Source organism: Acinonyx jubatus, chromosome B2 (assembly GCF_027475565.1).
Source record: "Acinonyx jubatus isolate Ajub_Pintada_27869175 chromosome B2, VMU_Ajub_asm_v1.0, whole genome shotgun sequence".
Lineage (NCBI taxonomy): Eukaryota > Metazoa > Chordata > Mammalia > Carnivora > Felidae > Acinonyx > Acinonyx jubatus.
The window spans coordinates 119,050,903-119,067,258 of NC_069385.1; the positions used below are offsets into that span (position 1 = coordinate 119,050,903).

General features: G+C 45.4%; 1 protein-coding gene across 6 annotated transcripts; it reads right to left on the reverse strand.

Moving 5' to 3' along the window:
- LOC106983504 (butyrophilin-like protein 1) lies at window positions 1-15,831 on the reverse strand. Of its 6 annotated transcripts, none has more exons than XM_053222984.1 (10): window positions 15,478-15,831; window positions 14,501-14,595; window positions 11,770-12,117; window positions 7,140-7,541; window positions 6,824-7,024; window positions 6,566-6,586; window positions 6,447-6,473; window positions 5,412-5,438; window positions 2,907-2,933; window positions 1-2,485 (listed from the first exon to the last, which is right to left on the reverse strand). In XM_053222984.1, the coding sequence occupies exons 2-10, from the start codon at window positions 14,583-14,585 to the stop codon at window positions 1,821-1,823; spliced, it is 1,803 nt and encodes a 600-aa protein (XP_053078959.1). In that variant the 5' UTR covers window positions 14,586-14,595; window positions 15,478-15,831; the 3' UTR covers window positions 1-1,820. The 6 variants fall into 6 exon arrangements, with proteins under 6 accessions (XP_053078959.1, XP_053078957.1, XP_053078958.1 ...); XM_053222982.1 differs by having other exon boundaries at window positions 14,501-14,666; window positions 15,478-15,830; XM_053222983.1 differs by having other exon boundaries at window positions 14,501-14,692; window positions 15,478-15,830.
- Window positions 15,832-16,356: the final 525 nt, after the last annotated feature.

Here is a 16,356-nt window from a genome sequence, read left to right on the forward strand (position 1 = left end):
TTATGTTATTTTAATTTTTCATTAATTTTTTTATTTGAGTATAGTAGACACACTATGTTACATGAGTTTCAGATGTACAACCTAGTGACTCAACAAGTTTAAACATTATGCTAGTTGTGCTCTGTGTTTACAGGTCTGATTCTCTGCTTTTTTGCTCGCTTGTTTATTCATTTCTTCCTTTTTTGTTTTTTTTTTAGATTCCACATAGGAGTTAACTCATATGGCATTTGTCTTTCTCAGTCTGACTTATTTCACTTAGCATAATACCCTCTAGGTCCATTCATATTGTCACAAATAGCACAATTTCATCCTTTTTTATGTCTGGGTAATATTCGATGATGTATATAAACCAACTTTTCCTTATCCATTCCTCAATCAGTGAACTCTGAAGTTGCTTCCATACCTGGCTTTTGTAAATAATGCTACAACAAACATAGGGATGCATACATCACTTCAAATTAGTGTTTTCATTTTCTTTGTGTAAATACCTAATAGTGATATTAATCAATCATTCATTTATTACTATTACTATTTTGCAATACTATTTTTAATTTTTTGAGGAAATTCTATACTGTTTTCCACAGTGGCTGCACCAGGTTGCATTCCCACCAGCAGTGCAAGAAGGTTCCCCTTACTCCACATCCTCACCAACACTTCTTATTTCTTGTCTTTTTGATTTTAGCCATTCTGACAGGGGTCAAGTAATATCTCATTGTGGTTTTGATTTGCATTTCCCTGATGATGAGTGAGGTCAAGCATCTTTTCATGTGTCTATTGGTGATCTGTATGTCTTCTTTGGAAAAATATCTATTAGGTCCTTTCCCCTCCCTCATTTTTTTTAATGTTTGTTTACATTTGAGAGAGAAAGAGACAGAGCGTGAGCAAGGAGGGGAAGAGAGAGGGAGACACAAAATCCGAAGCAGGCTCCAGGCTCTGAGCTGTCAGCACAGAGCCTGATGTGTGGCTTGAACCCACGAACTGTGAGATCATGACGTGGGCTGAAGTTGGACGTTTAACCCACTGAGCCACTCAGGCACTCCACCTTTGGACTTGGAAGTAATGAGAGGCACTACACAGATTCTGGAAACCGTGCTCATAGTCAAAGCTTTCTGAAATTCACCCAGCATCTGAAAATTCTCTTCCTCATTCGTATCTTTATTCTGGTAGATGTTCTCTTCTTTCCAACTGGAGTTGACACACAGGAAGAACCAGATCCTTCTTCTTAATTCCTGAATTAACACAGCACTGGTATTTCACGAATAACAGATATTTACTAAGGTTGGTAAGATAAGTGTGCTTCCACCATCTCAGAATAGGAGGTATATACAGTAGAATATTAGACTGCTTTCCTCTTGAACATTAAATCAGCCATTCATTTCTCCAGAAATTTTTGGATGGCCAATGTCTCTGGTCAGAGTGCACATTTCCCAAAATAGAACTGGTGACCTACTCATAGCCTCTGGGTTCATCTGCACAACTCAAGTTGGATAAAATATACACCATTTAATTCTGCAGAGTCATTCAGCCCTCATCTCCTTCATATCCAAGCAGAATAAAGACTGAAATAATTTTCATTACCAAAAGAAGCATTACTTCCAATAGTTAAATTCAGCCTACCCCAAACAAGCTCAGTCAACTATTATCTTCTGCTGCCTGATCATAAGGCATGAACTGACTGTTCTCATAGCCATACCCCAGGAGACTGCATCCAAAGCAAGAGTGCAAGACACCAAGTCATCCTGGACTACCCTCAGAGGCTTTTGTCTCAAGGAATGTGAAGCTCCAGAAAGAGCCACCATAAGGAGTCTGGGGTCCTATAGTCACATAGCCTCAGGGCCATAAGGGAGTAATGGAGAGCCGGCCCCTGGGAGAGCACCATCAACAGCACAGCCTGAGCTGAACTCATCCCCTGAGAGGCTTACAGGTTCCTCCAAAGAAGAAGGAGGATTGTTAAGGGGCACAGGGGTCTCTGCAGGCACACCCACCACAGAGCAGATGGTCAGGGACACATCCCCTGACTTAATCATGAAGTATGGAAACAGAGTCCCAGTGGAGGAAGTTAGAGGGAAGGAGAAAAGGTGAGATCCATCAGTCATGTTATAGAAGGAGACATCCCCTTCTTTGAGGTCTAAGAAAACACCCACCCTGTGGGGAACTTCCTCATGGATTTCCTGAAGCTCAGGGAGGAGAAGGGCACAGAATTTACCTACGTACCATCCCAGAACCCAGAACCCGCTTTCTGGGTGCTCTCTGTACCACTCTTTCCTCTCCACATCTCCCCTACAGACCCCCAGACCCCACTCGCTTCTGTTTCCATTCCTGATCTCCACCTCCCAGTAACAGCGCCCTGATATGATGGCCTCCTGGCCCAAGATGCTACAGGGTCCTCCTGGGTCCTCAGTTGTGTCCTCCAAGGTCACACTAGTCTGTCCACCAGAGACAGCAAGGTGCGGATGTGCAGACGCTGGATCCAGAGTGACAGACACTGCAGAGAGAGTTCCCAATCATGCAAGACCTTCCCCTGCCCCATAACAAGGGCACACATCCACCACCACCACCCTCAGACACCTAGTTGCATATGGGAAGGGCTAAGCCTCCTGAGATGAGAGTCTTGTGACTCAAGTACACAGCTCTCCAAGCAGGAGAAGTAAGCCTAAGACTGATCTGAGGGTTAGATGGGTCACAGGGAACTTGAGGACTAGTCTGGACTCAAGGACTGAAAGATATCTATTTAGAATCCAACATCAGTCACATCCACTAAGCTCAGCTATGTGACTTTTACTGCCCCGTCCCACTGCACAACCATTGATGGTGCCAGCATTTGTATCACCACAGCAAGCTAAAGGAGACATCAGAAGACATGGGGCAGCAGTAGGAGTACCCAGAAAGAATGAGAAGTAACTCACAGGCCTGGAACTTCTCCTTCCGCCAGTCTACAAGAGAACCATATTTCACAAATGTAACAACAAATCAGAGATTTGAGCAGACTGTACATATAAGTGTCAATATCATTTGGAAAAATCGTTTGGAAACATTCAACTGAGGCATTTCTTTCTTTTACACACACACACACACACACACACACACACACACACACACAGAACCATCATGCTACAGCCTTCCCATGAAAGCCAAGCTATAAAACTTAACCACTGAGAGGCTGGATAACAACCTGAAAAGAAAGCTCTAGACCCAGATTTCACCATCATATTATGCTTTCTCAAGAATCCTTAGCCACACATCTATCCTGAAAGCTAGGTTTTCTTGAGAAGAATTGGGGAGATAAAAAATTCTGAGGCCTCCGTTTATTTCTAAAGAATTGATTAAACTGAACTTGGAGGTTGAATCTAAGCCATGGTAGAGACCATACAACCTGGCAGAGCTGAACTTGGAAGACAACTACAAGCTCTGGGTGAGGAGAATTCAGGACACAGCATCAGAGAAATTGTCCCTAGTCAGAAGGCAATGGAGAGGTTTCAAGGAAGGGAGAGACAGAAGTTCAAGCAGGAAAGACATACATCCAGTGAAAGGACAGACACTATGAACTTGTTTCCCCTTTTCGTGGGTTATTGGGAGGAAAAATATCCCTATATGTAAGGGGAAATCAAAAATATCGGGTCTAGTCATCTGCTTCCCCCCTTAATTGCTCAGAGAGATCAAGATCACCAGGAGAAACCCCACGTGGTAGGTACCCAAATATGGTCATGTCCTAGGCCCCCTTATTCATGACACTGAAAAATTATTTTTCAATCTTTAAATATGATGCTTTCAGACATTAGTTCACCTCACGCTATGAGCCGATCAATATGCAAATATTTATTCTACTGTGATGGTATCTGTCCTTACAAAATAAAAAGGTATACAAGGTATACATTAAAACACATGCACTTCAATCCATCAGAGAAGGGGAAATGCTAAAAGAAGACTATTTGATCCTTATTTTTAATAACTAAATCCCAAGAATCAGTGAGACTCTCTAAGGGGGTTTCCTCACACATCTAGCCCCAGGTCTCCTGCATCCCTGGCTCCCCCTTCTCTGCTCTCATAGTCCATGTCCATGATCATGAACAAAACAGCTGGGACAAACACCCGTGCATACACACACACACATACACACCTCACACAGGTTCAAAGGACCCAGATTCTTAACTCACACCGGTGCTAAGTGGTGCTCTGGATAACTTTCACTGCTTTAGGATCCCCCTCACCACACTCTTGCCCCAACTGCTACTGGAAGGTTGAGATGGTCTCATGATCAGAAGCAAACTCAGTCAGAAAAATACTTCAAAACTGCTCAAAATACTGTAAGTCTTTTCAGAAATCTCTCCAAGAGGTATCAGGGCGTTTATTACTTCTTGTGCACCCAAAAACTTTGCACACCCTCTGTGTACTTTACACTCAAACCACCGTGATTATGATTTGTGGTCTCTCTTCCACCACTCTGAGCTACCCAAAATCTCTCCAAGAGGAATCACAGGATTTCTACTCCCTTCTCATCTCCTCTCTTCCTCACTGCTTTTCTTTCCCTGATTTGTTCCCAACTTTTCTGATAAACAATTTTCACTCCTCTAACTTTCTCCTATCATATCTTCACACGTTGCCCTGATAAATCAAACCAGTAACAAGCCCATCAGGTAAACATGCAATTCTCCTAAAGGAGAGATAATGGTTGTGAACAATTATAAGTTACAGTTCTTTCAAAAAAAATTTTTTTTAACTTCTTCCTCTGTTACACAAACATACACATAAGATTTTGTATATAATTGCAGGTAGCTCTCAGACCCACCACCAGGAGTCCATAAATATCCTGGAAGCTCTGGATCTCAGATTCAGAACAGGCAATTTAAAGCAATTACTTTCACAGCAAGCAGGGAAGTTTAGAGGAAGAAACCCAACTTGGACAAGGAGCATGAGGAAACAAATGATGACCACCATTCCAGGGGACCAAGACAAAAACAGGAAAATCAAAAGTAGATCCGCAAGATGTAGGAATTTCAGGGTAAAATGTATTCAGAACCAAGGATCCCCTTAGGAATGCCTGAATCGTAAGCAAGCAAGAATGATATCTGAAATCTTCTACAGACAGCAATTTCTGGTCTACAAAGCCATTACTGTGTTCCAACTGTCCTTATAAATGAGCACTCTTTCGTCACTGCTCCAGCAAAAGCATCAGTTGAACAAGGTGTGTTCAGATGAAGTTGCTAATCCTAATAGTGACCTACAGTAGAAGACATGTCAGAATAGAGGCAGATCTGTGTTTCCCAGAAGAGTCCCTGAAGTCTTCACAAGGAAACGACTACATGACAAGGAGAACAGGGACACCCACCCTGTGCTGGTATGGGGTCCACTGACAGAGAAGGGGGAAGAGTTGAGGCTGAAGGGGTAAGGGCACAGAAAACTGAGTTACTCACCTGCATACAACTGCGCCTTCCTCCAGCCTGAAAAGGGACACACTCTAGTGAAATATGAGCCAGAACAAGAATGCTTAGCATTGATCTACTGGCCTTGCCTCCTCTCTGTGCTACAGGTATCACTCCCAACAGAGTAGGGAGGCTGGAGAGGAGATATCCTCCTGCGATGTGCAGACAACAGGGTATTGGGGGAAATTCCCTGGATCACAGGTCAGAAAGCCTGAATTGCAGGCTGAGTTCCACCCCAGCCTGCTGCAGCTGTGTGACCTTTTGCAAAGCCATTTAGTATCCTGTGCCTTAAAAACCTCAAATATTCTTATTCTATCTCCATTCAGTTTTGCTTCTATGAAAATATTTTAGGGAATAAAATATAAATTATTCCATAATTATAAACAGAAATCATTATTACATCCAATGTTTTCCAGCAAAGAGATATTTGGGAAAGAACACAAAAGGGGACATGAATTAAGGACAGGGACGTTAGGTAAGATCTGGGGTAAAAGGGGCCAAACTTTCTCAGAAAACACATCACTGTTCTGGAGCATTGACAGCTGACCCCACCACATTCCCACCCATGGTCTGCCCAGTCCTCTACCCATCACTTTGTGACCAGCACCTCCAAGAACTGGAGAGAAAAGACTCTCCCTGGATGGTGTTATATGGAGGGGACACACTCCTAAACTTAATGACCCCATTTATTTACATAGCTTCTTTACCAAAATCTCAGAGCATCCAGTTTGAATAAGAACTAGTTGCACTGAAGGCTAAAAAGTTGGCAAGATGGTGGGGTTTCAGCGCTGGAATAAACCCAAGATACGTGACAGACTCCAGGGACCACCATCACCCCAGGTTCCCAAGCACTGGGTGGGAAAGAGCACCCCAGATAGGGAAAGTCCATGGAGCAGGGTCCTGCCCCCCACCAGCTTCCACTTCTGCCCCAGGGAAGGGTCCATATGTCTGTGCCTGAAACAAGGAGAAGGGACACCTTAGCTTAGGTAGGACAGGAGACCCAAAGACAACTGGAGAGTCACTCACCACCCAGGTAAATGGATTTCCTCCTGCCTGAAAGACAACACAGGAAACTGGTGAGCTAATAACCAGAGTGTCTCCTACACAGGGCACTCAGAAACTTCTGGGGAAAGAACAGAATTTACCGAGATCTTCTTGGAGTTCATCTGAAAGAGAGTGAAAAATAAGTGAACTCCCATCCTTAAGAAAGGAAAGACTACACCTAGAGAACCCATAAAAGGACTTCTCGGTATCCTGAAGATCTAACTCCAGACCCGCCTCCACAGATCCAGCTGTCCTCTCTGGACCTGCTCAGCCACCTGCTTCCAGCCAAGCCCCTTGCTGTCAGCTGTCCTCTGCACCAGCTTCCACACTTGCCTGCCTTGGCTCCTGAGCTGCCTTACCTCTGGCCTTCAACGCCTCCTCCTTTGTCCGCCGGGCCTCCTCCTTGTCCCTGTGCAGTCTCTCCCATTCCTGCATCTCCTGCCTCTTTACAGTATGTTCTGTCTTGATGTAATAGGCAGCCCCAAGGAGTGAGAGCATCAGCACCACGAGGCTCACTATGAAAGCTGGCTTCCAGGGAGAGGCCTGGGGGAAGAAGGGCTCTGCGGCCAGCCAGAGACCCCATCAGCGGCACAGACCAGGGCAGCCCAGCCCAACACTCACAGAAACCCTAGGCCACTCCCTCTGGCCCTGCTGGGAATGGGAAGTAGTGCTGACCTGGGATGAAAATGGCCATCGCCTTCTTCTGGTCCAGGACGGGGTTGAGGACTGAGCAGGTCATGTTCCCTGAAGAGCTGTCCCTCACCACCAGAGCAGACTCCACGCTGAACAGCCCTTCAGTGTCTTGGGCATGGGTCTCAGAGAATGTCAGGAACTTTTCCCCATTAGCAGCTCTCCACTGTATCTGGGGCTTTGGGAACCATCCCGAGGCCGTGCACACCACTCGGACCCCGTCCTCCTCTGGCCCTGTGATGTGCACTTGAGGGACAGAGCCCACACCTGTGAGAGAGAAGCTGGAGAGCACAAGGAGGCCTTCCAGAATCCAGGGATGCCAGCAGAGCCTTCCTCTGCACAACTCTGGTGTAGCATTGCATTCCAGGGCTCCCTGGGGAGTGGTCCCTGCAAGGATTAGAGCAGGGGTCCTGCCACAGGGAACAGAAGGAAGGAGCATGGGGACCTGCAGAGGGCAGGGCTCTTCTCCCATCCATGAAGCTGGGAAGTCCATCACCCAGAGTAACACAAAGGAATTTCCACCCAAGTTCTATCCTTCTCTGCTCTTCTCAGCTCACACACTCTCCAGGGCATCCCATAGCACACTCACTGCCCTGTGGTAAATCATTTCCATCCTTGACAGCCCTACCTACTTCCTGAGCTCCTCCCGCTAATATCCACATGTTAGCTCTGCCAGGATTCCTCACAGATGCTTCAAACTCAAACCCTGAACTGATTCATATTTGGCTTCTCTGTGATAGGCTGATGATGAAAATATTCCCAATCCTTCAGCCTGTTTCACATCCAGCTCACCTTCTGCCACATATTTTTAATGCCTTCACACTCTGCTTCCGGGTTCCATCATGGGACTTATCTGGGCCACTGAGAGGTCAGGGAATGTGACTCCAGCACAGTTGGAAAGTACTTGTGCCATTGCCTTGCCCTCTGCCACAGTAAGGACATGCTTGGGCTAGAGCAGTCCTTCCAGCCAAAGCTGTCCTAGATCAGCCAACAGCCCAATGAACTTCACCCATGCGAGTAAACCCAGTCAAGGTCGACTGTCAGGACAAAATATATTAAAAGGCAGAGGCTTCTTGTCCCTGTTGAAAGTAAGGTCCCTTCCCATCCTTTTCTTATGCCATTTACTTGAGGAAATTTGTGATTGTGGGGCTTTCTCTCCTCTTTGAAATGTATACACGTCCTTTGCGAAAACTACATAGGCCTTTTGTCAGGGTTGTGATCCAGGAATGTGTTTCTCAAGACCTTGGGAGCCCTCTTTCTGAACTGTTAACACCAAGGTGGACAGCACCCCTCTCTCCCAGTTACTGGGGGAGTGTAGGAGCCTAACCTCATTGGGGACCAGGGCCCAAGTGCAAAACCACTTCCTGTCATAAAGATGGGAGAAGTTGTAAAAACAAACTATTTTAACTTTTATTTGTCTGGAAAACTCTTCATCTTTCCTTCCATTCTGAATGACAGCCTTGCTGCAGGTTTTTTCTTTTCAGTACTCTGAATGTATCATGCCACTCCCTCCTGGCCTGACAAGTTTCTGTTGAAATCTCTACTGAGTAACAGGAGGAAGTGTTGAACCACTATATTGCACTATATTGAGCCACTATATAAAACTACATGTTAACTACACTGGAATTTAAAAAGCTTTTTTTTTTAACTTTTAAGATTGGAGAATTTGTTTTCCTTGGGATAAAGCCAATCAGCTAACATAGATGGTCACCCCAATTACCAAGTACATTTAGGGTGCACTGCCCATGACAAATGATACTGTCAAGTCCATTTACTTGAGGGCTAGTAAGTGTCTATCCAGAGAACATGTATGTAACAAGTTGCGTCTGCGTGGCTATGTAAAAAGGTGAGATTTCTTCTGTCTTTGCAACCCGTTGGTAGATTCTCTGGGAGGCACATCACTTACTGGTTAATGCTAATGCCATAATAAAAATGTTTTCTTTCCCTACTACCTTTGTGAAGACGACTTCTGGATTCGGAGACTTTGTCTTTAATTATATTACCCCTACACTTAAGATGTATGCGTAAGCACCATTAAGATTTGTCAAACACAGCTCAGGTGAGCTGAACTCCCCTAATGCTCAACAGTAAATAAATGGTTGTTACTATGCGCAACTGAGATTTCTGTCTATGTTGCACAGCATTACGACAGCAATCAACAACTAACACAAAATAACAATACTTCTAAATACTACTGCTAAACAACAAATTGCCAAAAAACACGCAAACAACAATTAAAAAAAAAAAAAAAACCTTGGGAGTCTCCAGTCCCTTCTCTCCAACCCCCAAACTCTTTGTGTCCCCAAATCCACCCACTCAGTTGGGTCTACTTTCCAAACATCTCTGACACTGGAACTCCGTCTCTTCTCCCACCCCACTGCTCTGACATCAATTCAGGGAACCATCCTCCCCACCCTGTAACTACATGTCTTTCTCCAGTCTTGCTCACCTTCTATGTACCCTCTCTTACAGCTGTCAAAGCAAACCTCCTCCCAAAAACACCTCCCTTCACTGCTCTGTTTAAAATTTCCTCAGCTCTTCCTCCCAACTCCGTAATACACCACACAAAGCCTTCTATGGCCTGGCATCGCCCCTAACCTCTTCTTCCCAAGTTCTCCCACCCGGGCCACTCCAGCCCCAGGACTATTTGGTTAACTGCTGAACTGCTCGTAACCACAATCACCATGCTCTCTGTGCCCTTCATCATCCACCAGGGCTCTTTGGAACACTTTCTGGATTCACTCAAGTACCTGCTCAAGTGTGTACTCCTCATGCACTGTTCAAGATCAATCCCTTCTCTCTGCCCATGGACCAGGATTGTCACTCCTCACCAACCTCCCACCAACCTGTCTCACCAACCACATGGCTTCCTTGTCTGCCCAGACACACCAGCCACACTCCAACCTTGGTTGTTTCACATGAGTATTCCTCTCCTTGGAACTCTCACCCCCAAATACCCACTTAGCTAAGTCTCTACTCACCACCATCCAACATCCTCTATAACCCATCTGTCTGTCTATTTACTGTCTTTAACATAAACTCTGCAGGACAGGGATCTCTATTTGGTTCACTGATGTATTCAGGTGCCCAGAAGGGGACCTGGCACTTAGTAGGGATTCTATACATCTTATAAGGGTATAAAGAATTAAGTGGGTTGGGAATGCAAGCTGGTGCAGCCACTCTGGAAAACACTATGAAGCTTCCTCAAAAAAACTACAAACAGAACTACCCTACAACCCAGCAATTGAACTATTAGGCATTTATCCAAGGGATACAGTTGTGCTGTTTCGAAGAGACACATGCACCCCCATGTTTATAGCAGCACTATCAACAATAGCCAAAGTATGGAAAGAGCCCAACTGTCCAGCGATGGATGAATGGATAAAGAAGAGGTGGTATATATATACAATGGAGTATTACTCGTCAATCAAAAAGAATGAAATCTTGCCATCTGCAAGTACGTGGATGGAACTAGAGGGTATTATGCTAAGTGAAATTAGTCAGAGAAAGACAAAAATCATATGACTTCACTAATATGAGGATTTTAAGAGACAAAACAGATGAACAGAAGGGAAGGGAAACAAAAATAATATAAAAACAGGGAGGGGGACAAAACAGAAGAGACTCATAAATATGGAGAACAAACTGAGGGTTACTGGAGGGGTTGTGGGAGGGGGATGGGCTAAATGGGTAAGGGGCACTAAAGAATCTACTCCTGAAATCATTGTTGTACTATATGCTAACTAATTAGGATGTAAACTTAAATAAATAAATAAATAAATAAATAAATAAATAAATAAATAAAGTTCAGGCGTGGGAAAAAAAAGATACTGGTATGTTGTTAGGATAGACAAATTAATGCAAAAATGGGGGCAAGGGGTGTTGAGTAACAGATAATTAGCCAGTCCTTAGAGGAAAAATTTTAAAAGAATGTACTCATGAACTTGCATGCATTGATGACAGAGTTGTAAATCAAAAGAAATATTTCTGATTTACTTTTCATCAATTTAACAAAAATGTGATTTTATACTCAAGTCGTAATACTTTCTTTTAGGAAAGAAAACTTAAAAATAAACTGGTGATTGGGGCACCTGGGTGGCTCAGTCGGTTGAGCGTCCGACTTCAACTCATGTCATGATCTCGCAGCTTGTGAGTTCGAGCCCTGCGTCGGGCTCTGTGCTGACAGCTCAGAGCCTGGAGCCTGCTTCAGATTCGGTGTCTCCCTCTTTCTCTGCCCCAACCCACTCGCATTCTGTCTCTGTCTCTCTCAAAAATAAATAAACATTAAAAAAAGAAATAAACTGATGATTTTTCTAACAACAACAAGAAAAGAATCAAGTGAGTGATGGGCATTGAGGAGGGCACCTGTTGGGATGAGCACTGGATGTTGTATGGAAACCAATTAGACAATAAATTATATAATAAATAAATAAATAAATAAATAAATAAACATTAAAAAATTTTTAAAAAGAATTATAAGGATTCCTATTGAACTAATCAATAAGTGAAAATCGCTCCTTTCCTCATCTCTAAAATGAGAGGACTGATTCATTTGGCCCCTGAGGTCGCTCCCAACTCCAACACTCAGGACACTAAATATAGATCAACCACTCACCTGCCACCTTCAGCTCCAAACTGGCCTCTTCATAGAAACTTCCCTTTCTGAAGAAGCAGGTATACAGCCCGTTGTCGGAAGCCTGGACCTTGTGGATATGCACAGTGGCCTCCCCCTGGCTGAGGAAGTCCTTCACCAGCGAGGTCCGCCCTGTGTACTGAGCCAGCTGCTCTTCTTTCTGTTCCTGCTGGTTTTCATAGATGAACACTGCTTCTGAGAACTTGGAGCGGAACCACCGCAGCTCCATGTTTTCCACATCCATGGCTGGGGACACATGACAGGGCAGCGTGACGTTCCCACCCAGCACTGCCACAATGGGGTCCGAGGGGCCAAGCACCACAAACTCCTCTGTGGACACAGACACAGGAGTGAGAAAGTGGAGAGACACAGGTAGGGAGGCATGGAACACATACTGTCAGGTGGGGGACCCAGGCAGGCAGGGGTGAGTAGCAGGTGGGAGGCTCTGACCTGATAGACTGTGCTGTGACCACTCTGAATTGGGACAAGATCACCTTACCACATCTTTGAAACCCAGAAGTGATATCAAAGAGACTCCCTCAGTAGCCTGTGTTCCTGGTTTCCAGCCCTCCATGAAGGACTCTAACTCAGGGGTTCTAACCTTCCAAAAGCATTACAATCACCAGGAAGGCGTGTAAAACACTGACAGCTGGGCTCCACCCCCAGAGCTTCTGGCTCAGTACATCTGGGGTGGATCCAATGATGCACATTTCTAAGGGGTCCCCAGGGATGCTGAGACTGATGTTCCAGGGACCATACTCTGAGATCACAGCTCCAGCTTGGCTCCTCTTAGAACAGGACTGAAAACTGGTTGAAGTTTATTAGTTCTGCCCATGTGTTTCTCCTCTGCTGAATTACATGTGCATTAAAAACTAGAGCCCACAGTTATTTCCATTAAAACCTGCCCTCACTTCATCACACAAGCACCCAAATCACCACCACTTTTCACAGGCCTTGGTCTTCTGAGACATGGTGGACACGTCATGACATGACACTTCTGCAGAAAGAACCCTGTTGGATCTCCAAAGAGTGACTTCTCATCTCCTGTGCTACTCGACTTAGGCTGAGTCACTATCTGTCTCACCTGAGGAATGACAGTGACTAGTCTCCCTGGGACTATCCTCTTCCCGGCCCCATTTGTGTGACCCTTTTAACCTGTAATTAAACCATGTCCACTCTCTATCCAAGCCCTCCAATGCCTCTCTGGTTCCCGAAGTGACCTGCAAGCCCAATAAGGATGATCCCTCAGTGCTCTCTGACATCCAACTCTTGTTTCTCTTTCTTGCTCACTCTGTTCCACCCAACACGTGCCTCCTCTGCTCCTTCAACACCCAGGCACACTGCCTGCTTTGCTCTGGCTGCTCCCCACTCTGGAAACCCTCTTTCCTTGGGGATCTGGACAGGATGGTACTCCACATGTTCATTCCCATCTCACTGCCTACACCGACCACCTTATGGAGCACTGCTGCCCGCCCACACACCCTCCTGCACCGCTGACTGCCCACCCTGCTCTACTTCCTTCTCCCATACTGTCCATTCCTCTAACAGACATAGGTTCCATGGAGTTGAGGTAGTTAGTACTCGCTGTCTCCTGCCAGAATGTAAGCGCTGTGGAGACAGGGACTCTGGTTTGTACATAGATCAGCACTTTACACAAACTTCATACCCTGTAAATATTTATGGAATGTAATGAATTAATAACCGAATAACTACTTAGATACCAATAGAGCCAGCAAACAAAAAATAAAAGAAATTTATTTTCACACTTTTCATAGTGAAATTCACATTTTTTTTACTTTGTAAGACATAAACTCCTCATTGGACAACTGTCTTGGTCCCCTTCCCTTATTTTATGGTCCTGGGACTCTTTGTTTTAATTTATTTATTTACATTCAAATTAGTTAACATACAGTGTAGTATTGGTTTCAAGAGTAGGACCCAGTGATTCATCACTTGCCTATGACACCCAGTGCTCATCCCGACAAGTGCCCTCCTTAATGCCCATCACACATTTAGCCCATCCCCTACCCACCTCTCCTGTAGCAGTCCTCAGTTTGTTCTCTGTATTTAAGAGTCTCTAATGGTTTGCCTCCCTCTCTGTTTTTATCTTACTTTTCCTTCCCCTCTGCTGTTTTGTTTCTTAAATTCTACAGATGAGTGAAACCATATGGTATTTGACTCTCTCTGACTCATCTCGCTTAGCATAATACCCTCAAGTTCCATCCACATTGTTGCAAATGGTAAGATTTCATTCTTTTTGCTCACCAAGTAGTATTCCATTGTACATCTATACTGTTTCTTATTTATCTATTAATCAGTCAATGGACATTTGGGCTCTTTCCAATACTTTGGCTATTGTTGATAGTGCTATTATAAACATTGGGGTGCATGTGCCCCTTTTAATCAGTACATTGGTTTCCTTTGGATAAATACCTAGTAGTGCAATTGCTGAGTTGTAGGGTAGTTTTATTGTTAATGTTTTGAGGAACCTCCATACCTCCATAGTCTTCTAGAGTGGCTGCACCAGGTTGCATTTGGTGCTGGGACTCTTCTTAAATATTTAATTATACCTAGTGGTTGGGGGATCACCAGACCTTTCCTACAGCCAGAGCCTCCACCAATAACCATCTGTCCTGATGGAGACACAGCAGGGCTCCCAGAGGCTCTCGCCCACCAAAGGGAGATGCAGGAAGGGAGATGGGGACACACTTACCTGCAGACCCCCCAGCAGGCAACTGGAAGAAGAGAAGCAGGGAGGTGAGACGGGAGAGCAAAGAGCCTCTGCGGCAATCCTCCATTTCCTCAGGGCTGGGGAGACACAGGGCAGGAGGCAGGAGAACACCTACAGAGATGAGGAGGGCCAGCCCACAGCTCTGGGCCTCAGAACAGACAGAAGGGCTCAGGGCTGATAATAATCCCCAGAACAAGAAGAGTTTTTGCTACTAGTCATTATGCTGATGGGGCTGGGGGTCCCAGGACAAAGGGTGCTCAGGACAAAGGAACTGGCCTTACTCCCAACAGAGGGCTCCATCAATTCCCCATGAAAAGTTGACCCTCATCCTCTATATCTCTGAGGAGTTTCTGCCTCAGGACAAAGGAATCCAGGAAGGGGGTGCCTGGGTAGCTTAATCGGTTAAATAGCTGACCCTTAATTACAGCTCAGGTCTTGATCTCAAGTCATGAGTTCAAGCCCCACGTTGGCACAGCGTGCAAAGCCTGCTTTAAAAAAAAAATAAGAGGATCCCAGGAGAGAGAGAGCACAGAAATGATAAAATTTGTCCTGGTCAGAAAAAAAAGGCTTCAAACCACCTACTGATGGAGTGGGGGTCCGGCAGCAAATAGTACTGAGAAGAACAGATCCTGGAGGTGACTGCTGACTTCTCTAGTGGTCAGATTCAGCCACTCTCTAAACAACCACCTTAGGGTAGTTTCTTGACCTGTTCTGCCCCAGTTTCCTCAATGTCAAGTGGGGATAGTAATGGGATCTCACCCCAACAGGCAAGGATGTAGTGCTACACAAATGTCAATAAATGAATGAAGTGCAGGCATCACTGTATTTGTCCTGGGTCTTCTCAGAGCCTCATTATTACCCAGCACCACCACCCTCACCACAATCTCAGCCACATCCTGAAAGCCAGCTGCTCCCACCTTTCCTTTTATTGGCCAAAAGCATCTTCAGAAGCAACTTACCTGCTTAGAAAGCTGAGACTTCTGGAATGTCTCTAACTCAGTAGTGTGAGATCTCAGCAGACCCCAAATCTGCTCTCAGAGATTGCACTTGCAGTTAGCTGCTCTGAGCCCCAAACCCTGCTTCCAATTTCAACGTTGGGTGCCATAGGGTCTTCTTCCCTGAGAGGCAGGTGGTTCCCAGATGAGTGGGAAGCAGAACTTGAACAGGTTACAGGAGTCTGAGCCAAAACAGGGTCCGGGGCCCCCACTAAGCACTCCCTAACAGGAGAATCCACCCTTCTCTGACTCCTGTACCATTTGAAAGTGAAAGCTTACAAAAAGCAATCCCAGCAGACTCTGCCCTGCCCTCTGGATGGTGCACCCCAGTTATCAGTAAGGAAGCAACGTGATCAGAGCCACAGAAACAGGGCAGTACAGGTCCACTGACCCACCCTGCAGGGAGTCACACACAGGGACAGACTCAGCAATAGTTTGATGAACAACTGCTACTCTCCAGGTTGGCTAACTTCTAAACCATAAGCAGAGTGTGTATGGCACAGCCAAGACTAATACCTAGCCCTATGCATGGCTGTTCACTACTGAGACTACTCATGATACCATCAGGCAAGAGTCTTTGAAAAGCCCCTGGTGTAGCTGCTTTGCTTTTCTTCACTCGGAGACCACATAGGTGTGGCAACAGAGAGGTTACTACTGGGCATCAGGAGCTCTGGCCCTGCCCAAGCTGAATGGACAGCACCCTGTGGCTTGTTAGTATTTTACAAGTATACATGGCCTGGATACACCATTCAGTCCCCTCCCTGCCAGGCTGCAGTGTGCTCTAGGAAAGATGGATGTTATGGTCTCTGAAGGAAAACCCTGGAGCACTGGAGCTTCCTCCAG

Bases quoted from the DNA above. Each gene is read 5' to 3' on its own strand.
- LOC106983504 (XM_053222984.1), bottom strand. From the start codon at position 14,585: ATGGAGGATTGCCGCAGAGGCTCTTTGCTCTCCCGTCTCACCTCCCTG. The intron at 12,118-14,500 runs GTAAGTGTGTCC...CTGTGTCCACAG, and splicing joins GCCTGCTGGGGGGTCTGCAG to AGGAGTTTGTGGTGCTTGGC. The intron at 2,486-2,906 runs GTGAGTTACTTC...CTCTCTCTGCAG, and splicing joins GAAGGAGAAGTTCCAGGCCT to TGTCTGTCACTCTGGATCCA.